The sequence below is a fragment of the Alosa alosa genome, chromosome 1 (genome assembly GCF_017589495.1).
Source record: "Alosa alosa isolate M-15738 ecotype Scorff River chromosome 1, AALO_Geno_1.1, whole genome shotgun sequence".
NCBI lineage: Eukaryota > Metazoa > Chordata > Actinopteri > Clupeiformes > Clupeidae > Alosa > Alosa alosa.
In genome coordinates this window covers 43,066,425-43,089,293 of record NC_063189.1, presented here as the reverse complement: position 1 = coordinate 43,089,293, position 22,869 = coordinate 43,066,425, and the positions used below count along the sequence as shown (strand labels likewise).

Genomic DNA, 22,869 nt, shown 5'->3' with positions numbered 1-22,869 from the left:
GCATCTGTGTCCAGGGGGACAGTAGTTCATAATCAGTCACTGTATTAATACATAACCTCACTGTATTCATTTATAATATGACATTATAGTGTGAAGTTGTCAATTATCGCCAAGCACAGGTGACTCTGCGTTGTGGGAGGGGGCCCCCAAATCAAATTCTGCTTAGGGCCCCCAAAAGGCTCGGGCCGGCACTGTCCATACGTGTCTCTCGCCTCTCCCCTAATCACTTTTAACTGTCATTACCAATTTGCAAATGATGGTGAATAACTACTCATCATGAGATGTACAGTATTTCGTAATATCTTTATTCTAATTATGTTTCCCAGGATCAGATTCCAAAAATAATTCAGTGGAAATGCATGGATTCCAGTTTCTTTCAGTAGCAGCAACTGGAATCCATGCATTTCCACGGAATTATTTTTGGAATCTGATCCCTTATCATACCTGTTCATTCTTACTCGTCGCCGACTTATCGCGGACTAAATTCAAGATGGCTGCAAACGCTTAAACTTACCGTGAAGATACTGTCTGTATAAATCGTCTTGTAAGTAAACTACCACTACCAGTGCTTTTTCAAAGTTCTCAATGTCTCGTTTTAAATGTCAGGGCCCTCGGAAGTCTACCAATGAAGTGTGGAGATACATTGAGCCTCGTAAATGGTGTAAAACAGTGATTTATTTGCATGGCTAGCCCGATGCGAAGCACCACCATTGAAAAAAAGCTGTTGGTAGCATCGCCAACTAGCCAGATTTTGGAGTGCAGGGGACAAGCCGAGAAGGGCTATGAGACATACGTTCACACTCGGTATCATGTTTCAACACACTTTAGGTCAATATCACACCGGAATTATTCATACTATTCATAAATATTGATTTAATGTTGATTTTCTCTTGACCAATATGTTTGTTGTGACTGAAAATAACACTCCCACATGCCAAAAGGTTGCAAGACAATGTGGTAATGTCCATGGCATGACCAAAATTATTCATACCCTTTTTAAATAATTAGTGGAAACATCTTTATTTACATTCATAGCTCTCAAAATGGTTCTTATAATACCTACCAAGCTTCTCCATGTCTCCACAATGATTCTAGGCCGCACCTTTTTAGCAGCAACCCAGGTTTTGAGGCAGGAATAATTATTTTCCATCACTCTGGCCTTGTGCTAACTTTTTTGATAGATTGAGGTCTGGACTCTGGCTGGGCCACTCTAAAATATTGATATTGGGCCCCAGCTGTGGCGCAACATGCTGGGGCACCTGCACCGTATGCCGGCGACCCGGGTTCGATTCCCGCCCCGTGGTCCTTTCCGGATCCCACCCCAGCTCTCTCTCCCATTCACTTCCTGTCACTCTCCACTGTCCTATAATTAAAGGCATAAAAAGCCCAAAAAAATCTACTTTAAAATATTGATATTGTCCTCTGTTAACCATTTCTTGCCTTGTTTGGCTGTATGTTTTGGATCATTGTGTGGTTTAATGGTCCAATGCCGTCTATTGGGGCAGGTCTCTCAGCAGACTGCCTGATCTTTTCCTCCAGAATCTTAATTTAGCTCCTTGTTTTAGTGATATTGTTTACTTTGAGAAGGTCAACAGCGGAAATTAAAAAAACAGCGGAAATTAAATTCTTTGTCCAGCTGTGCCCTTCTAAAGGTTAAGCTGAGTTGTGCATGTTTGTAGAAGAGTGATCCATGATCAGCATCTATGATGACCAAGTGGTCCATTTTGGAATGGGGTGAAAATTTTAACCACAAAAAACACCATATTCAAAGTGAAGAATAGCTATAGAAATGTATTAATTTTGGGTGTTTTTCAGACAATAGGACTTGGTGACCCTCTCAAAGTAAATGGTAACACTAAAACAAGGGGGTACATTAAGATTTTTAGAGGAAAAGATCTGGCAGTGTGCCGAGAGACCTGCCCCAATAGGTGGCATTGGAAGTAGTAACATCTCCATAACTGAGTTGATCCGTCAACAGCTGCCCATACCCAGGATACTACATTGAATGAAAGCAAAACAGATGTCATGTCATTATTTACCCTGGCAAAGGAATGTTTGCCAAAAGCTAATTGTTAATAATGTTTGCCGTATGTGAAACGCCTTGTTTGTTTTGATAGAAAGTCAAATATTGTTCTCACTCCTTTATTTCTTCATTGCAACTCATTTTTTGTTGTTAATTATTTTAATTAAATATTTGTATTTTTTCATTGTTATTGCAATTGTTCAAATTGTTGTTATTGTTTTCAAACCTGCAATCTTGGATGTAACTCACATGGCAAAACATCCATTCACAAAGGGCCATTAAATATGACCACACCTCTCCATTCTGAAAAGTCACTAGACCTACAGGTCCCCCTACACCTGTAAATCCCTGAGCCACGCTAAGTCTCCGCAGTGCAGCGTAGCAAAGCTCAGTGAGGCAAGCTTTACCAGGAGTTGGCAGCCAGCCTGCCTCGAAGGCTTAGCCCTTCACCAGAAAAAGGTTTTACGGCGCTTGCCAGCATACACATCACTTGATGGCATTAGCAATGGAGGACCCAAGGGCGTGTGCCAAGGCAACTTATTCAGACGGTCATTCTCCGTCGAAGAGCCTTTGCGGAAGGATGCTGGAGGGGATGAAGCGCGTCCTCCGCAAGCTAGTGTCTGCGAAGATCCGGGAATGGATAAACGACTACTGCAAACAGAATGGCCTGCTGACTCTCTCAGTCCTTGCTGTAATTTCTGGATGTCTCATTGGATACATGCTGAGGAGTCTCAATTTGTCCTCTCAGGTACAGTACAGAGACAGCTGACAGTTGGGGCAAACTTGGTTTGTAAATGGAGATGTCAATGAAGCTCAGACAGGGTCATTTTGGTTTGCTTAGAGTGCCTATGTTATTTGCCAGAAGGTAGACAAATGGGTTGGCTAAGCACCTATCAGACACAACAAGCTGCTCACTACTTGAATGTGTGTACTATGATAAAAGATAGTAGAATGAATTAACATTATACTATATGAAATTCAAGATGTGTGCTTCTTATTCAAGACAAAGACTTACCCTACTAAATTAAATGGTTTAAAATGCTGAGTAGTGTATAATGCCAATATAATGTGCCTGTTTCATTGCCAATATACTGTGCCTGTTTCATTGCCTATTCATTGCCTATGTACAGCTGAATCAGGGGAGTAGCATAATGGTTTTGAACATGTTTCCCACTAGGCAAAGATCTACTTCTCCTTTCCGGGAGAACTCCTGATGAGAATGCTCAAGATGCTTATTCTTCCTCTGATCACATCCAGGTATAACCATCCCTACACTGCTCAAACATTGCATCCCTATCAGTTACATAACCAGTTACTCTACCAATTACAGTTACCAGTGACTCTATTCACTAGTGTCTCTAGTGTCTACTCTTTACATATGAATGTACACGTTAGATGTTTGGGGCAGTTCAGGGACAGTTTGGGACAGACAGATAATCTTCAGTCAGTATTCCTGTTCTTTATCCCAAAGGGTTTAGCTGTTTACTTGCCATGCAACTAAACATGACCAAACAAACAAATGCTTGCTGTTTGAACTTGCTGTGTGTACAAAATGTGACCTTTGCGTTTGTCTGTGATTTCCCTGTGAACAGTCTTATGTCCGGTCTGGCATCCATGGACACCAAGGCCAGTGGGCGCATGGGACTTCTCACCATAACATACTATTTGTGGACTACCTTCATTGCTGTGATAGTGGGGATTGTGCTGGTTCTCATTATACACCCTGGTAATGGCTCAGAGAAAGAGGGACACACTGGATCCAGCGGGCCTGTGATGACCTCAGCTGACGCTCTCCTCGACCTCATCAGGTGATTTGGCAACACTGACAAACTTTTTGGGGAGGAGAATTTTGACATTTTGAAAAAGGTGGAATCTACCAATTTATACAGAGAGGGTGATATTTAAATTTTTACAGTGTAAAGTGTATAGTCACTTCTTTCCTCTAAGAGCCTTTGGGGGAGTGGAGGTGGGGCTATGCTTGACCTGTCAGGATTTCTGAGAGACATGCAGTTCCATGTTGGTCACCCTTGTGGACATGTGTGTACTGTACAACTGTATGTACACATGCATCAAACATCCTCTGCCTGACGTCAGCCGGCATCCCTCGTGTGAAAGACAGCTAAACCAAGGTGACCATGGCTTCAGTAATGCTGTTGCCAAAAATGTCAGGACTGCTGTCCGACGCATAGGCCATTATACTGTGACGGCTCAAGCCCTGCCTTCTTCGAAGAACATTGTGTTTATCTGACTGCCTCGTGGAGAGACTGTCTTGGCTAGTGACCAGTTTATGAGCTTTAATCTTAACCTGTGAACAATCCTATTACGGGAGCCCGGAGAGTGTATTTTTAACCATGCGGCCTATAGGATGTGAATGGCTGGGCTACGTAATGAAAGCACATCCCTCTAACAGATTTAATTAGATTTGAGCCACAAGCCCCTGCCTGCGGGTACAGGGCCTTATAAATAAGTGACTTTTGTCACTTGCTCACCTCCTAATCCTTGACCACTACAGATATCAGATTTGCGTTTTTAGCTTTTAACCTTAACAAAGGCCTGGATGAACCTTATCTGACTGTGTGCTTGTGAAAACCATGCATGTATTCTGAGGGAAGAGAGACCTCAGGATACCTTAGTGGCTTCAGTGTGAAACAAGACAGGGGGTTATATGTAGAGGTAGTTCCAGGAAACAGGCCTTTATCACCTGCGCTAAACACACACACACAGGATGTAACTCTTCATTCTCTTTTGTCATGTGCTTTTCTCTATTTCTCTTTTTTAATAGGAATATGATTCCCTCAAATCTGATTGAAGCAACATTTCAGCAGGTGAGCAGAAATCAAACAAAGCCAACCCCCCATAAATGCACATGAGAGCCGGTGATTTCCTGTGTACCATACATGACAAAAGATTATTTCGCATCTAAGCATATTTTATGCCCTAACTTCATTTCAGTACAAGACAGAGCTGGTGCCTTTGGTCAAAAGCTCAACAAAGGAGTCCCAGGCCAATTATGTTTACATCATGCCAGACTATGACAACCCCAAGATGGGTCACCCCGTGTTCCTGGAGATCACCCCGGCACCGGAGGTCAAGTACAAGGTGATTCCGGGGAGCAGCAAACAGATGAACGTGCTCGGAATCGTCATCTTCTCTGCCACCATGGGTAAGGAACCCTTTGGTGCACAAGTGTTAACGTCAATAGTACAGATATGCATACAGTATATAGTGTATATAGCTTCACTGTGAGTTTCTGCCCTCTTAGGTCTCCTGCTAGGGAAACTGGGAGAGAGGGGGTTGCCCCTGGTAAACTTGTGCCAGTGCATCAATGAGTGTGTCATGAAGATCATCAATGCAGCCATGTGGTGAGTAACCCTGGTGTTGAGCTACACCATGCTGGCTCACTGCATCTCAACACAGTGCAACACACACACACACACAACTGTGAAGGCAGACTTTAGGGGGGTGCAATAGCATGGCACTTTAGAATAATAACATGAATAGCAAGTTCAGGACTATGGCTGCCGCCACAAAGCGGAAGTGTTTTGGAGAGCGTGGGAAGCCAGGTCTCATCAGATGTGTTATCACCCAGCCCTGTGTCTGAGGCTAATCTGGCCACGAGTGAAGAGGATTACACAGCTAGGAAATCAGAGTGGAAAGTACGCAAGTGACAGTCTCACACAAACCACATTCTGCATGTTCACAAAATGTAATAACAATTCCATAACAATAGTGTGTCAGGATAGTGTCACTTAAGGCTACATGGGTCAAAGTTATGTCAAAAGACAAAACAAACTTGTTGATTTAAAATGTTGAAAGAAAAACTATTTACAAAACACTATTGGCCAGTCATCCAATATAATAATTATATAATAATAATAATAATAATAAAATAATAAAATAAGTAACCCCAATAGACGTCACTCACCGTCCTCTGAGCTCATCCATTTAGGGGCATTACATGAGCGTCTGCACTGTGATGGAATAGTGGACGGTGGATGAACTAGCTTACCTGAACTCTGTGTTTGTCTTCTCCAAACGTGCAGGTACTTCCCCTTTGGCATCATCTTCCTGGTGGCTGGAAAGATCCTTGACATGCATGACCCCGTCCACCTGGCTGAGAAGCTGGGCATGTATTTCATCACGGTGTTGTTGGGCCTGTTTGTGCACGGCGTCATCCTACTTCCTCTCTTCTTCTTCATCATCACCAAGAAGAACCCCTTCAGCTACATCCGGGGCCTCCTGCAGGCGCTGGTCATCGCTCTGGCAACATCATCCAGGTAGGCCCACAAACATGTGGAACACATGGAACCTGAGGACGTCAGCAAACTAACTAACATACTGACTAACAAACAAGTCATAGTGACTAATCATTTCTGTTATTTTAAAGAAAGCGCTAATTGAAATATATATTTGATATTATCTATATTATTGAATTATAGATTCAACTCTAGTAGTATTTTAGAACACACAGCAGGCAAAACAATGATTGAAACACCTCAAATCTAAACTTTTAAGGGAGCCGTAGTGCTCACTCTGAACTGCTTTCGGTGCCTTGAAAAGCACTATATAAAATGTTGTTGTTGTTGTTGTTGGGGGCGTCTCAGTGCCCACAGGGACCCAGGCTTGAGTCCGGTGTAGGGTCATTTCCCAAACCCACTCCCCATCTCTCTAAAATATGTATAAAAAAAGGCTAAAAGGCCAAAAATATAGCTTTTTAAAAAATCTGTTCCCTTGTGCGTTGCAGCTCAGCGACTCTTCCCATCACTATGAAGTGCTTGCTGGAGAACTGCCACGTGGATCGTCAGATCGCTCGATTTGTGTTACCTGTCGGCGCCACCATTAACATGGACGGCACAGCACTCTATGAGGCCGTGGCTGCCATCTTTATTGCTCAAGTCAACGATTATGAGTTGGACTTCGGACAACTCGTCACCATCAGGTAAGGCATTAGGGCTCTACTCTGGAAGTACACCAAGTGCATGCAGGCATTTAAGTATTCTAGACTTAAGTATTTTTAAATATTATTCTATAGACTTCCTCTCCTTTCTTGTAGTGAACCCCATGTAACTCCTCTGGAAATATATCTGACTACAGTATGCCAGTGTCAGTCGATACTGCAACAATAAACTGTAACTACTGTAACTAATTTATATACATATGTAATATATGTATGATATACTCTGGCTATTTTTCTCCAGCATAACAGCAACAGCTGCAAGCATCGGTGCTGCAGGGATCCCCCAGGCCGGCCTGGTCACCATGGTCATTGTCCTGACCTCGGTGGGCCTTCCACCGGATGACATTACACTTATTGTGGCCATTGATTGGATCCTGTAAGTATGACACTGTCAGAGTCTATACGTCATTCCCCTTGACTTTCATTATGTCCCAGGAAGCGCATCATAGGGCCATCCTGATCTCATTTCCTGGAAATGTTGTGCTCAACAGAGATCGCTTCCGGACCATGATCAATGTCCTTGGAGATGCCTTGGCAGCAGGCATTATGGCCCATCTATGCCGAAAAGACTTCCCAAAGAAAAGCGAAAGGGTAAGAGAATTTGTGTCCTCCTTGTTCAACATGTCAGAATGATGTGCATGCTGAGGTCTACTTGTTATTGCAAGGATCATTGATTGTTTCTTTGAACGTAATACATTCTAAGAATACAGGAACTAAGGGATAACAATATGACTATTCTTGGAGAGTTAATCTCTCACCCACTGCATTTGCTAATGGATTTGCTTTGTGCTTCCCCAGCGTGACACCGTGATATCCTACGGGACTCAGAGCGTCCAGAGTGTGCCCTTATCTGAGATCCCGCTGATAACCAACAGGGACTATATCTTCGAAGTGGCTGGAGACACTGTGACGGAAAGACCTCCTACCCTCTATAATCTCTGCCAGGTGTAATCTCTGTACAGCTAGCACCATACAGTTGCTGCCTTGAACACACAAAAAACCTTCCGAATGTTTTCTTCATATAACTGTGCCATGAAGAAATTATTCTTGTTTTTCTTTTTTACTATACAGTTGTTTTTGTTATAAGGATTATTATTATCCTCCAATGATAGCCTTTTGACATATTTGTTTAGGCTTTTTTTTACAAGGAAGTAGATGTGCAGTTCACATTTTAAGAAATGCCTTACAAATGTCAACTCAATGCACTTGGCTGCAAAGCTTGATATCTGATGAGTTTAGTATGCATGAGGTTGATCGGAAGCAGAAAGGATGTTAACTCTACAACTACTGTGTGTTCCTTGTCATGACCCGTGTGTAGAAACCACACAATCATTTCAAAAAGTACAACTGGACTGTTGAGAACAATTTTGTGGTAGTTAATTGTATCAGTAGTTGTAATTACTGGTAGTTTCACGATATGTAATCTATTACTACCAATCTGGTTAACATTACTCATTCACTTACAAGTGTATTGCAGCACTACCTATTTTCGCACTTCAGATGTTGCATACTTGCACTTTGCTTTTTGTAATGAAATAAAAGACAAGTTGTTGTACGTCACTGTCAGTATGATTCATGGAAATGTGTACATGTACAAGGTGTGGTATCCATGCCATTTTGGAGTCAGTGATGTTGACATCACATTTACTGGTATCATAAAGGAAAGCTGAAAGGTCTGTTTGCTCTGGTCTTTGTGTTGTTCTTCTAAATCAAAAGTTCCCATAATCATAGTAAATCATAAACAAATGAAGCATATGCTTAGTACCATTGTAGTGCTTAAGATGCCATTTGTATTCCCTAACATTCTGGTCAGGTTCACTGCGCTACCTGTGTTCTCTGGCAGGTGTGTTCCATGCTCTTTCATGTGAAAAGCGTTTGTTTTGGCTCTGGATTCAAGGAGTTTTGGTAATCAGATGGCGCTATTGTTTGGTTGGCTTCAAACTTTATTCACAAGCACCTGTGATGGAATTTGGCCACCTGTCATTGTTCTAAAAAAAAAAACTTAATATAACAGTCATATTTTCTTAATTAAGCTACTTTGGATTTAGTATCACTTTATGATGTGGACTGCCTTAAACACGTTTCCCCATACTGATTAGCTAGCTAGCTGGCAAGTAAGCCAAGCTAAGCAGCAGTAGTATGGTTCATTGTACCCTGACTAAAGTAATAGATTCCAGTTATTAAAGACAGATTGACATGATCTGCTGAAATGATGTCAGGGCTAATGTTAATGTTAGAGAAATAGACAGTCTGCTTGTTTTATTGGCACAAAGGGTCATAATTTTTAGAGAATAACTAGAGAATATCTACTTGTGAGCTGCTTGTCAGTTATGCACAGCAACACTTCTTTGCATAGTGATTCAGCTCACTTTTTATGTTTAATTTCAGCATAAACTCAATAGCTATCAGTCGAATAAGCTAGATGACTACTTGTAGATATGATAGGTTACCAAAAATAATAAAGACAGTGTTCAAGGTCTGTATTAACCAAATGATCCCTTTGCAATTTAATTTGTGGAAAAGTTTGTTCCATTACAGGTCACAAAGGTAGGCCTTAAATACAGTACTCACTGAATCACTTATCTTTTGGCCCTACATGTGCTGCATGTAGGCTACTCTGAAGTTAGAAGAATTAAAAAGCCCTTTCCTAGCCGCATGAATCATTTTAATCCTCATAAGTAAATATTATCTCAGGACCGTTTTATTTTATACAAATTTATGTTAGACGTTATCTCGCCACAGAGGTTTCCTACTACAGATGTAAAACAGACTTCAAATCATTCAACTGTAAAATAAATGCTCAGAAGAAAATGTACAAACATGTAAAACCACACACAATGACAGAAATAAATATATTGTGCATCTCCCTCTCCAATCTTTCCCCTTCTCACACAAAATGAAGGCTTAGAAAAAGGAACCCATTTAAATACAAATTAATAGATATGATATTTGCAATAAAGTAAGTAGAGAAACAGCCTGAACTGTAAGGTAAAATCAATGTGTGGATGCGCTGACTAATTGTGCCACAAGAGGGCACTGTTTTCACCTCACAGCAGGAAAAATGACTCTCATGTGATGGTTTGTCATGCAGCGACAAAATTCCAAATCAACTGACTGTAACAATACTCTTCCAATCGACACTTCACGACAGAGCAGATTAATACTAAGTTTGCACAAACCTTGGTTCCTGATTACTTGGCAGAAGCAGCACTTATTCTCAATCATGAACACACATGAGGGTGCAATCTCTAAGGTTGGTTTTGCTTATAAATATGGTAATCAAATCACATGGTTTTAACACTGCCAGTGGGCATCTCAAATGGTGTATTCATGATGTGAACCTTTCCATGTGCTCTACTGACATTTAAAGTAATGTGTCAGTCAAATCAACTTGAAAGCCTGTCTTACCTGCAACATATATATATATATATATATAACTTCCTACCAAAATGTCATCTATCTTCCAACACATACCCACTAATAATCAAAATATGTTCATCTTTATGCCTCAGGCCATTACAGTTTCAGGGATCCTTAAGGAAGAATGATGTTAAGATCCTCTTTCAGCATCATGTTTCGCAGTAAAATAATATCAATCTTACTCATTAATTTAACTCTTGCTGGGTTGAGTGATTGAGTGCTTGGATCTCTGGCTTATTCTGTATGACAACTGTCTGCTCCAACGCTTGCACAAAACACCTACACTATATCTACTCCTGTCAGTGACAAATGTCAGAATATCCCATATTCAGAAACAGTTTTGAATGATTTAATTAATGGACATGACTTGAGTGTTCCAAAGCATCCACTGGTTAATGCCAGATCTCACATTCATTCGGCCCAACAGCAGGTTCGAGTAACGTACGTGCTGTCTAAAACCTCTCATAGAGGAAAAAGAAAATTCTAAAGCTGGAGCAAGTTTATCCGAGCCTCCGCTGAATATGGCAGTCTGTCCCTCTCTAGGCAGTCACCTCCGTCCTAACTACACTAACAAACCAAAATGAATGAGTGAAATCAAAGGAGTTTAAAAAAAAAATGAAACAAAACAAAAAAGGTCGCCAAAAAGAAATAAAATTTAATGATAGCAAATGCCAAGTGAAACAATGAAAACAGAGGAAACCACAAAAGCAAAAGGGGGAAAAAAAGAAAACAATAAAATCACAAGGCAGTCTCCAGAAATGTCAGGGATTATTAGTATGTAGAAAAATTAAACAGCCTCTTTCATATTTAACTACACTTCTTAGAGAAAAAAAAAAGCAAATTTGACTTTCACGCAGGCAAAAAAAAGAAAGAAAATTCATCAGACACAAAGCAAACATTTCACAAGAGAACACCAAACTTCAAATATGACATTTTAAACAGATATTTAGTACCTTCCTTGTATCCAGATAATTCCAATGAGTTTTTAGTTGTTGTTTTTTTTTTTTTGGGGGGGTTGGGGGTGCTTTCGTGCCCCAATTTTTGTTTTGAGAGGAAAATGACACCTTCAATTGATTTCTTTGGTCCTTCTTTACCTAGTGTCTTTTCTCTGGGTCCCTTTCGTAAAATTACAAGTTAATAATAATAAAAAAAAAAAAAGGAAACAAAATCCGCTCCTGGTTATGCACTAAGAAACGCAACAGCGCTACACCCCACACGTTGTCCATGAAAGTTTTTTTCTTTATTTATTTTTTAAGTCACGTGCCAAGAAAGCTGTACTTAAAAACTCTGATATTGCTCTGAGAAGAGCTCCTCGACTACAGTGTTACTTGGTGACTGATAGTCATGCAAATCTACAGACCAACATGTGACAACTTATCTGAACGAGAGTCAGAGGTGGGGAGGGACTAGGGGCGAAATAAAATTAAGGCATCTTGTTTCCAAACTATCTTGGACTCGTGAAATCCCCGTAGTGCTGTGGACAGTAGATCAGAGTCTTAAAAGAGAGCATGCCTTGCATTTTTCACCACATATATGGCACATTGTGACATTATCAGACAGGAACTACTAGTCTTTTTGAAATATGGAGTTGGTCTATATAATTTCGGAGATGCAGAGCACATTTAAAACATTTGTCGCATCATCCAACAGATTGAAAAATGTCTACTTTCCATTAGACTTCTACGAGTATTGTAAAACTTGAAAATGCACAGAGTGGATTACACTTAAAAAAACATTAGCATTTAAACAGTGCCAACCTCTCTTTTTCGACTGAAAAACTTGAGATCTCTCCTTCATCTGGGTCTTACATTTACTTGTGAGACTTGTTGGTTTTAAAAGACACCTGTAAGATTTTGTCCCCAAGGCGATAACCGTTGAGGCTAGCAATGGCCATTGCTGCCTCCTCGTAGTTTGTCATGGTCACAAAGCCAAACCCTTTGCATTTATTGGTGTTAAAGTCTCGGATGACTTTGACGTTGGTGACCGCTCCAAACGGGCCGAACATCTGCCAAAGAATGCCCTCGTCGGCATCCTGGCCCAGATTGTAGATGAAGATGCACCAGCCAGAGGTGGAGTTCCCGGGGACGTTCACCCCAGAGATGCCGCTCATATGGTCCACACTCATGGGTGAGAACCTGAGGGCGAAACACAGGAAGAGTTAACGCAACACAATAGGACCTCATCTCATCTTTGAAATAGCTTTAAACTCATTTTGATGATACAGGGACGTAATAATTGTAGCTTGTTGCTTTGAAAGTGTGTTACATAAAGGCAGACATAAATAAGCGCCTGTTAACTGCAATGCAATGAAAACAATGCGGCTTACCAATCAAATGTTCAAATTAAAATGATAATTTTAAGGCTGTGGTTGTGTTTTTGAGTGTTTTACGCAATACGTGGCCTGACCTGAACCTCTGTGTTTCTGAGTGTTTAACGGAATACGTGGCCTGACCTGAACCTCTGGGCCTGGTGGTGAACGGGCCCTCCAAAGCGCCGGGACTGCGCATGGTAGATCTGCGAGATAATCTGAGAGTTCTTCGCCTGGTTGGGGTTGGCAGCAAACTTCACGGTGATGGGCTCTGTGGCACCAGGTGGTTTCTGGCCATTCAAGTCCTTAATGGCGTCTTCAGCCTCTGCTCGCTTGTCAAAGCGAATGAATGCCACACCTCGCGACATACCTGCACAGGAGGATTGCCCTTTCGGTAAAAAAGCTAACGACATATGACATAAGGAGAGTGAGTGGCTGCACGGTTTTTACTTACTGCACTCACCTGTTCCCTGGTCAACGAGAACGCGTGAGTTAATGATTCGACCATAGCGAGTAAACATGTCCTCCACATCTTTCTGCGTCATGGTTTTGGGCAGCCCACTAATGTACAGGTTGGCATCCTTTATGGTGTCTGAGCTTGGTCTGGCATAAGAAACCTGAAGACAAGAGAGGTTTAAAGACACAAACTCTTAGCCGCTTGGAAGTAGGACTAGGACAAGAAAAACAAGAAAAACAGCATTAGTACTGCTGACTATTTGCCTATTAATGCTTTATTCACTAAAAAAATAGTTTATGAACACCAGTTGTTCAGCACCATGGTTATTAACTGGTATGTGTGATGTCCTATACATTTCTACAAATTACACCCAAAGCCTCAAGTGACCACTAATAAAGAAGACACTATACTGCTCCTATACTTTCCGACCTCACCAAAAAGTAGTCAAACAAAATGGGGTTGGGGGTTTGAGCAAGACTAAGCTTATTCTCAAACAATTTACAGACTAATATCAAGTCTGTTTGTAGCAAGGGATAAGTAAAAACTAAAAAGAACCAACTTGCTTATAAAGGAAAACCATAAAATAAATAACTTTGTTAACACATGAAAATAAATGTATACAAATGCTGCATGAGGCCACAAGGGAAGTCTACGGGATCGTTTCTGGGATATTCCTCTGTCTTTGTTGAGTATAAATGTCTATCAAGTAGCATAGTCTCTACTGCACAAATGCTAAAAGTCTACAGAGAGACTTGACAGAGAGACCCAAGGCTAAGTGAAAGCTTTTCATTCTACCATTTGAAACAAGTGTACAGGAACACCTTTAAGCACGTTACCTTGATAGTTTTAGACTGTAGTCTCAGCCCATTGAGTGTATTGATTGCCCTTTCTGCATCACTAGGGTTAAGATAGTTAACAAATCCGTACCCTAAACTGTGGCCTAGAGAAAAAAAAAGGAAAACAACAAAACAAAATAAAAAAAACTTTGCATAGTTCCAAACGCTGCATACTGAACAAAATAATCCGTACAACACATGCTAATATTAAAAAGGGTTAAACAAGTCTGTAAGCAAAGGAGAAGAAAATAAAAACCCAAAAATGTTCAGGACAAGTATTCTGTGAAGTAAATTAAGAGCCAGACTAAGAGACAAAACAACTACTGCATGGTAGATGCTGACTCGTCTTCAGAAAAGGTCTGAAGCAAAAGAAAACAAAAGTTATATTAAGTATAATGTCAACACTGAAAAAAAACATTCATGAGTATGTCAATAATTGTCCACAAAATTTGACGACAAATCTTATCACAGATTTCTGACCGCCCACTGTACTGAAGTTGTGGAGAAAACCAATGACACCAAGAATATAAAAATATGAGCCAATCGGAGTAGATAGTTTGTCACACACTCTCTACGACAGGTATAAGGAGACGTAGGAAAGTAAACAACCTGTCGTCAACAGTCATTCAACAGGAGAATCATGGGGGGGGTACTGAAATACAAATCAGGTGGAATATTCCTGACATGAAGACAGACAAATCCACAGCCTCTCTTTTCCAACTCAAGGAGAGGGGGAGTGAGTGAGAGACAGACAGAGGGAGAGATAGAGAGATGGAGAAAGAGGGAGGTATAGAGAGAGGGGGAGGAAGAGGGAGAGCGAAACACACACGTGTGTGTGAATGGTTGCAGGGAGAAGGCTTACCTGCCACTTTATCACGGATAAGCTTGGCAGACTCTACCTCCCCAATACTGCTGAAGAGGCTGCGTAGTTCATCTTGGGTCATGTTCTGGGGCAGGTAATTGACAATAAGGTTTGTTCTGGCATCTTTGCCTTCATCTGCCATGTGATCTTCGTAACCGTTAGACATGTCATGCACCTCCTACGTAAATCCAGGAGAGGAAATCGTTAGAGTACTCAAGACAGGCTGGGGTCCTGAATAACTCCATAAGTCACCTTTGTATCATAAAAGCACCAACTACCGCCCCTTTTGTTCAAAAATTCTGAAACAAATATGTTTTTAATACTTCACAATAACATTTCATAAATGAACCTTACATTTTCCGGTAGTCATAGGTGTGTAGATTTCAACAAAATCTGGTTTGGTTCTTAACGGGAGCATTTACTGCCTCCAAAATCCGATTTCGTTCACCGTGATGGGAGTTTGGTGCTGGGCTGACGCCCTATTTCCGCCCACTCACACGGCACATCAACGGTTAGACTGATAATTCTCGTCACAAAATCAAAATTCCACTGGAGCTCCAAGCGGATTTGTACACGAAGCCTTACAACACTGTTTACAGCTCTTCAAGTCACGGTAAAATGTCATTTTTGGTACATAGCTAATTTAGATACACTTCTGGTGTGTGTGCTTGCGTTTCTTTATGAATCCGCCGTCTTGGTTTGTATAGAAATGAATATTAAGTGACACATGCACGTAAGAGGGCGGTAATAGGTGACGTTCAGATAGATTTTATAATCAAAACATGCCAATCCCATCTTAAACAGAGATGCTAGAATCACTTAGTTCTCTAAAACGAGAGTTTGCCATCTGAGGCACAATGGTGATATAACAAGTCTTCTAGGTCAACAACAGAATAGTTTTGCAAACATAAAATTAACATTCTGCAGACGCATGTCCACCTCTGACTACTTTACACTGAGGAATAAGGGAACATCAATGATGGCCAAGGTGCATGTCTGATTGACAAATTCATCGAAGTTAGAAAGTCCAACCAACAATGTTGGTCCTGCTGGCTGTAATTTACACTTACATAACCATTCCCAACTAAAGCACAATCCAGTTGAGTCGCCACATGGCCATCCAGACAACATTTTACTTAGAGTTACCGCTCTCTCATCATTTGGAAAAATGTAGGGAAACTCTGTATAATGATAGTATCAGCCTACTTGTGCTGGAGGCCATCAGATAATCTTTAAAAATTAGCATATTCAACAACATAACGATTGATTTTGTCTGACCTTTTAAAAAATATGGAAAATGGAAGCTTCAAAGTTACAAGAAGCATTTAAGTCCATAGGAAAATGTGAGAAAGCTTGGCATCAACCATTTGTCCTTTACAGTACTATAAGAAAAATATTACATACACATACTACATACTTACTACTTGTCCCTTTATTTGGTTTTCATATTAGCAGACCTAGTTAAGTAATGAAAATGAGTTGTTTCTCCAAGCATTTGTAGACAAACAAACATAACCAACCAAGTACATTCTGAACTAGAGGTCTGCACGGGACTGATTTTTCTGTCCCGCTCCCGCCCGCAATATTCTGTCCCGCTCCCGCCCGCTCCCGCAATATTCTGTCCCGCTCCCGCAATATTCTGTCCCGCTCCCGCAATATTCTGTCCCGCTCCCGCATTAATGTTTAATTTGTCGTCCCGCTCCCGCCCGCTAAAGCCCGCATGCAGGAGGGATAGCCTATTCCGTTTTTCTTTCTGTCTCACGAAAGGAAGACACCTGAGGAAGACTCCAGATGTCAGTTTCTTTGTTCTGAATGTAGGCAACTGAAGTAGGCCTAGCCTGGTGCCCTCCTCCTCTGTCGTGCATTCGATTTCGAGTTTTGACAATGAGCAGCAGGAACAAATTGAACCCACGCAAACGACAATATAGGCCTGCTATCCGTCAGTTATGCTTAAACCCCGTTTTTTAATGCTGCCTAACAGAACATCCAGCTGAACTATAGTTATTAACACTACTTTAATCATTTCCATATTTAATTTTACGCACATATTTAATTTCCAGGAGTGCAGTGAATAATCGGTTTGTCCCGCACCACTAACGCACTCCCTCTCATCCCGCCCGGCTCCCGCAAAAGAGCTTTCAAAAAGTTGTCCTACACAAGACTCTTTTATGTGGGACCCACGGGTCTACCGCGGGAGTGCAGACCTCTATTCTGAACTGCCAGTTGAAGTTACTGAATGACACTCCAACTGAATTCAGGCCATATAAATTTTCCACAAATGCTCAACTCACTTGGTTGCAATAGGTTGGGCAATACAGTCTCACAAGGACCATTAAAGGGGACTGTCAATTAATCACAAGACTATACGTCTAAAGACAACACACTAAAAACATCCGGAGTGTACCACAACACTTCTACTATTTGTCGGAGCTGTTTTTTATTGGTGATTGATTATTAGGGGTGTCACGATTCTCCAAATCCTCGATTTGATTTCATTTTCGATTTTAAAGTCACGATTCGATTCGATTTTCAATCTTTGTTTTAATATTACTATTAATGCATTCCTTGTATGTTATTGACCTTTTTTTGGCCTTTTCTGTTTCAGGGGGCTTTTATTTTGAAACAACTTTTTATTTTGAAACCGTTCCAACCGCGAGGTTGTAATGTACACAAAACAAACAAACATCCGAAGAGACACAAGGTTAGTGTTCATGGAATATGTACTTATCAATGTGCATTTTAAGCCTTAAAGTAATTTTGGACTGTAACTATATCATCTTTTCACTTGCTAAATTAAGTAGGCTAAGTTAGTGTTAATTGATGTGAATGAACGACAAAATACTTACACACAGGTGATTTCAGAGTAGCAAGAGGGGCTTTGATTTCGGTAGGTTGGTGTGTATATTTGAACTGGCTGCAGCCTAAAATTAGAGGAGTGTTGATGCCGCAGTTCAGCACGTGCGTGATCCGATTTGGATATAAAATCAAAATAGTGACACCCCTATTTTTTTTGGCCTTTTATTCACAGGACAGTGGAGAATGACAGGAAGTGAGTGGGAGAGAGAGTCGGGGTGGGATCCGGAAAGGACCAAGGGGCGGGAATCGAACCCGGGTCGCCGGTGTATGGTGCAGGTGCCCCAGACAGTTGCGCCACGGCCGTGACACCCCTATTGATTATAGTGATGTTTTCTACCGTAATGCTACAGTGTCCTCTCTCAAAGCTCCGTTTTATTTCTGGGGATGGTTACAGAACCCACCACTGTGTTTATTATTGTTTGATTGTGTTTTTATGTTATTTTATTGTTTATTTATTGTTATTTTATTGGTTATTATTGTTTTATTGTGTTGTATATACATTCATTATAAATGTATATACATTTATCTATTTATTTGAGCTAACACATGAACAGCCGTTTGAAAAATGTAAAATTCCACATCCTTTGACCTGTGCAATCTCTGGCAAGGCAATATATGCCATTTAATTCACCTTGGCAGCAACGTCTAGTCTAGCTCTTCCAAAAGTGCTATTTAAAAGGTATAAGTAATTTATTGCAATTTACTTATGATCCTCAGTAACAGGATCAACCTATGTGGCATAGGACCCACAATACCTGATTGTGATTTGAATGATAAAACACATCAATGTAAAGTAATAAGCCAATCATTTCCATGTAAGTCAAAAAAGAATCCTGAAATAAAACTGCACAAAGAAACCCATAAGCTTAACAAATAAGCCACCAAACAGGCCGCGTTTCTGAAGCTTGAATGCCAACCTCAAGCAAAAGAGAATCTCTCTGGGATCAATTTGAGCATTGCAGATATCTGACAATGTCCCATTCATGATGAGAAAGAAGTCTTATTGTGTATTCCTGTGGTGCAAGTCATCAGCTCTCAGGACCTGAACAAACACTGTTCTTATTGCAGAAATTCCCACTCTGGGAAACTAACAGTGATGGGGAAATGGACGAAAGATCTTTAAAACATGGAAACCCAAAGTGTTTTCTTAGCTGCTGTCTCACCGATTTAGCATTATGACGTCAAGTTCCACAAATACAAAAGCTCCAAAAAGAACAACGTCTTCAGAAGAAGGCTCTTGGTACCATTAGAAACACTATTCGTCTACACTACGTCAAACTGCTCATAGTCTTTGCTTCTCGATACTAGTATTGACATTACATAGTATATAACGTTACAACTAGACAAAATTTCTTGGCCAGGTAGTATTACTATAACCATCAGTACCTTGGATATACATGGGTTGAGCTACATCACAATAATCTACTGTAACAAGAACTACATTACTAATTTTTTTGAGATAAGTTGCTACTCACTTTTAAGTATCTAATGTGTCCCCTTCTGACTGCCATGAAGAGACTTCACAGATCCCGAATCTGAAGGCACCAAAAACAAAAATAAGGTAATAAAAATACACGCTAACAAAAAAGGGGAGAGGACTGAAGGTGTGGAGAGGGCAAAGGCAGGTGTTTTCAGAGGGGTGGGATCAAAATTAGCAGGAAAACAATTAATTGAAATAAAAACACAAGGAGGTGCCAAGCCGCCTTCTGTGACCACCTGTGGAAAGAACATAACAGCTATAAGCCTCTGTTGTCTGGTCCAGCTTGTTTCAGCGTGTATTTTGATTGAACACCTCACTTTGATTAATTTCTTAAGGGGAAAATATGATGACCCTGATTATTTCTGCCACCGATCCCAAACTCAAAACATCACAAGTCACTCCCAGTTTAAGTTAAAATGCATAATATGAGTCTTCAGACTTAGAAAGTTCTTAGATGAAGAAAAATTGTCTGAATTGTGCTCTGATGCATTCTGGTCAGTTAGGCTACGTTTTCCCATTCATGAGCAAGGAAATGTTGTTATACAGCATTAATGTCTCACAGACAATGAATATTGTACAAAACCAGACAAACAATTACAAAGTCTCCTAACCTTGGCTAATCATTTCCATTTATGGTCATTTTCAGGACTTCAATAGGACAAAACAGAAACCACCTCATTTGATGGCAAAAAAACATAACCTGAAATGTTTGCACTTGCTTTGAAACATTTTTTATTATATAGTGCCAATTCGCCAGGTTACTAAAACCGGAACACTTAGAAATCCTCATCTAAATTGTTCTATTCTCTAGCAAAGATTGTGTTAAATCGACAATACTTGAACAAATTTTTCCACTGCTTCCATATTTGAAATGTAACGTTATGTGAATGCATGATCTACAATTACCCTGAAAAGATTGATTGCAAACACTGCAACGAAGACAACTACCAAGCTGACTGATTTGATGACGCGGTGTATGCGCACCTTCAGCACCAAAAAGGTTCCACAACTAGGTTCCAGAAATCGTATTTACATTGCTAGTACAGTAATTGAAAACGTTGACCAGAACATACCAGTAATGCACCATGACAAAGTAACGTTCACCTAAAGTTAGCTTCCTACTCAAGTTACCAAACCCACTAAGGTTATAGTTAGCTAACGTACCGATAGCTTGGTAAATGATGGCAAATAAACAACGCGGTCAATCATAGAGATCATAATGTAAACCAGTGCCTCGGGTACCTCTAGGTGACTTTAAACATACATTTTTGCCATGGCTAACCCATGACATGTGAGCTTATGGTTCGAAATGCTGGCATGTAAAAGGGGGCGTGAAAGGACTGTAGGCCCTTAGCAGGCCAGCTAGCTAGCTGAATGAGCCGGATAGCTGATGTCTTCCGGTAAATTACAATGTCTTTATAATCATACATTGATGCTGTGCGCATACAATTCTTAGGGATCGATAATTCTAGAACACCAAACAACCCTTATTCGACTGCATCCTTCTCAGTATAACTATATTTCAAGCTTAGGTACTGAAGGTGCAAGCTAACGTTAGCAAAATTTTCTTCCCGTTCATGAATCAAGCATCGGCAGGCCTGTAGGCCTTCAGCTACCCCACGCTAGTTGCGTGGAGGCCACTCTGCAAAATCAAGACATGATAACCCTCAACTTACGTAAAACAATGAAATACAAATTCGTCTTACCAACTTTTTTGTTTCGTCGATTCAATCTCGTTTCTAGAGCTGATCTACCCTACACGTCTGTGAACGAATGCAGATGGATATTGACGTTGACTTCTCGTGACACAAACACGCCACCGGGACCCTCTGCAAAAAAAAGCGAGGCTAACTTTATCCCGCCTACTTCGTCAGGTTATTCGTCGATTTTCTTGTCAATTATGCCCGGCGTCCTATGGTCACGTCTGGTGTATTTTCAGCTAGCCCTGTTTTTTACGTTTGAAAATAAATGTTACAAATTGTCACATGAAAATAATCGCGTGGTTAACTGCTCAAAAGTTGTAATAATTTTCTCCAAAGCTCCCCCCCATATAAATAATCACAGAGAAAGGTGTTAGTGTCATGTCACATGTGGTCCTTTAGTATCACAAGTAGGCTATTAACAATCTTCTGAGATTAATTAAATCTACAATATTGCGTCTGCCATGGGGACTAGTGTAGAGGATGTGTCAGTGAAGTGGCAGTGAGCTGGCCACAGAATGTGGATTTCCTGTGCTTATCTAATTCTATTTTCACTGTTAGTTGGCCAGTGTAGGCCTATATGGTGAGCTCGGTATCAGTTTGGCCTGCTGAGCTCTGGTCAGTGCAGTGCTGAGCTCTAAGCAGGGCAGAGCTGTTTCCATGGATCCATCTCCATGATCGAGCAACAAGGGATCTGGCCAAAACAACTCACACATCCTTCAGTCCTGCGATAGACTACAGATCCGTACAACTTCTCTGAGGTGTCACAGATAACATGCAAGTCCACAGGAGAATAGCACGAGGCATATTTGTGCTGAAAGTAGGCCTAAGGGAGCTCCTTCTCCCATGTCGGACACAAAGAGGAATTCACCAGTGATGGACTCGTCCCAGCCTTGTTCATTTCTCCAGGGAGCTTGAATCAACACCCCCGTGGTGTAGCGAATAATGTACCCGAGGGGTTTATTGATCAGCTGAGATACATTTCTTAGTGTGGGCTCAGTGGCTACTGCTTGGCGGTGTTTGTAACCAAGTATGTCAGACAGTCAGTGCCACCGGAGACCTAGTGTTGATTCCTGGATCAGCTCTGTCTATAGTCTGCCACAGCACACAGCCCACTGGCCTTGCCTCTGGGGGCAGATGAGCAATGACCTCTGGTTTATTGCCTGACCACTTTCTCATGTCGATTCAGAACTTACATCTTCTCTATAATAAGCTGTTTTGACTGTGATGGGGAACAAGGAAACTGCAGACAGTCCAGTACCTCTTTGTTTCCAGTCCTGTTGTCTTTGGTGCACTGTTGGAGTGCATAGCATATACAGCAAGGGTTGCAGCAGTGCCAAAGGGTAGGACACACCATTTGTTGATATTAGGGCTGCACTCTCTATATATCCTGTCAGATGAAGCAGAGAAGTGGTTCATTCTTATGAAGGAGCCTCGTATAGCTTGCATTGCACTGGTCAGTCCCTCCAGGATTTCGCAAGGATTTTTTGAGATTGTTGCGACCTAAAATGCCTGATTTCGCAAAAATTTAGCAAAAATTGCAATGGAAGTAGCAGTGTTTTTAGCTGTTTGTTGCTAAGAAATTGCGGGAGGATGTGAAAATTGCAAAAATAGAGGGCAATTAAAGAGATGGCATCATGTCATATGTTTCAATAGGCAATATTCATATATTTTGTAATTCATATTAAGTTCACATCTTTTTAATAATTAATATTCTGTGACCTGCATAGTGTGTGCTTCACCTCACTGTGTTCACTGTGTGCTCTGTGTGTTCACTAATTCACGGATGGGATAAATGCAGAGACCAAATTCCTTATACGCAAGTATACTTGGCAAACAAACCTGATTTACATTTACATTAAGTGGTCCAAGCACACTGTCCAGTCCTTTCAGCATTACGAAGTGACTCTCCTTACCAGCAATGAGGTGAGTTTGGACTTCAGTATGCCGTATAAAGGTAATAATAGGAT

At 40.9% G+C, this 22,869-nt stretch overlaps 2 protein-coding genes across 5 annotated transcripts; one reads left to right on the top strand and one right to left on the bottom strand.

Annotated features, from left to right (window-relative positions):
• Positions 1-2,405: 2,405 nt before the first annotated feature.
• Positions 2,406-8,656, top strand: slc1a8b (solute carrier family 1 member 8b). The gene is made up of 11 exons (XM_048242225.1): positions 2,406-2,771; positions 3,201-3,280; positions 3,616-3,831; positions 4,806-4,848; positions 4,976-5,186; positions 5,286-5,385; positions 6,067-6,300; positions 6,768-6,962; positions 7,222-7,356; positions 7,472-7,571; positions 7,779-8,656. Exons 1-11 carry the CDS (start codon positions 2,517-2,519, stop codon positions 7,929-7,931), a joined length of 1,722 nt encoding a protein of 573 aa, XP_048098182.1. The 5' UTR covers positions 2,406-2,516; the 3' UTR covers positions 7,932-8,656.
• A 1,007-nt stretch (positions 8,657-9,663) lies between these two features.
• On the bottom strand, positions 9,664-21,032 carry elavl1a (ELAV like RNA binding protein 1a). Of its 4 annotated transcripts, none has more exons than XM_048242235.1 (7): positions 20,906-21,032; positions 19,195-19,254; positions 14,864-15,041; positions 14,002-14,105; positions 13,163-13,325; positions 12,853-13,078; positions 9,664-12,535 (listed from the first exon to the last, which is right to left on the bottom strand). In XM_048242235.1, the coding sequence occupies exons 2-7, from the start codon at positions 19,228-19,230 to the stop codon at positions 12,211-12,213; spliced, it is 1,032 nt and encodes a 343-aa protein (XP_048098192.1). In that variant the 5' UTR covers positions 19,231-19,254; positions 20,906-21,032; the 3' UTR covers positions 9,664-12,210. The 4 variants fall into 4 exon arrangements, with proteins under 4 accessions (XP_048098192.1, XP_048098201.1, XP_048098218.1 ...); XM_048242244.1 differs by having other exon boundaries at positions 19,195-19,264; positions 20,906-21,026; XM_048242261.1 differs by having other exon boundaries at positions 13,172-13,325; positions 20,906-21,026.
• Positions 21,033-22,869: the final 1,837 nt, after the last annotated feature.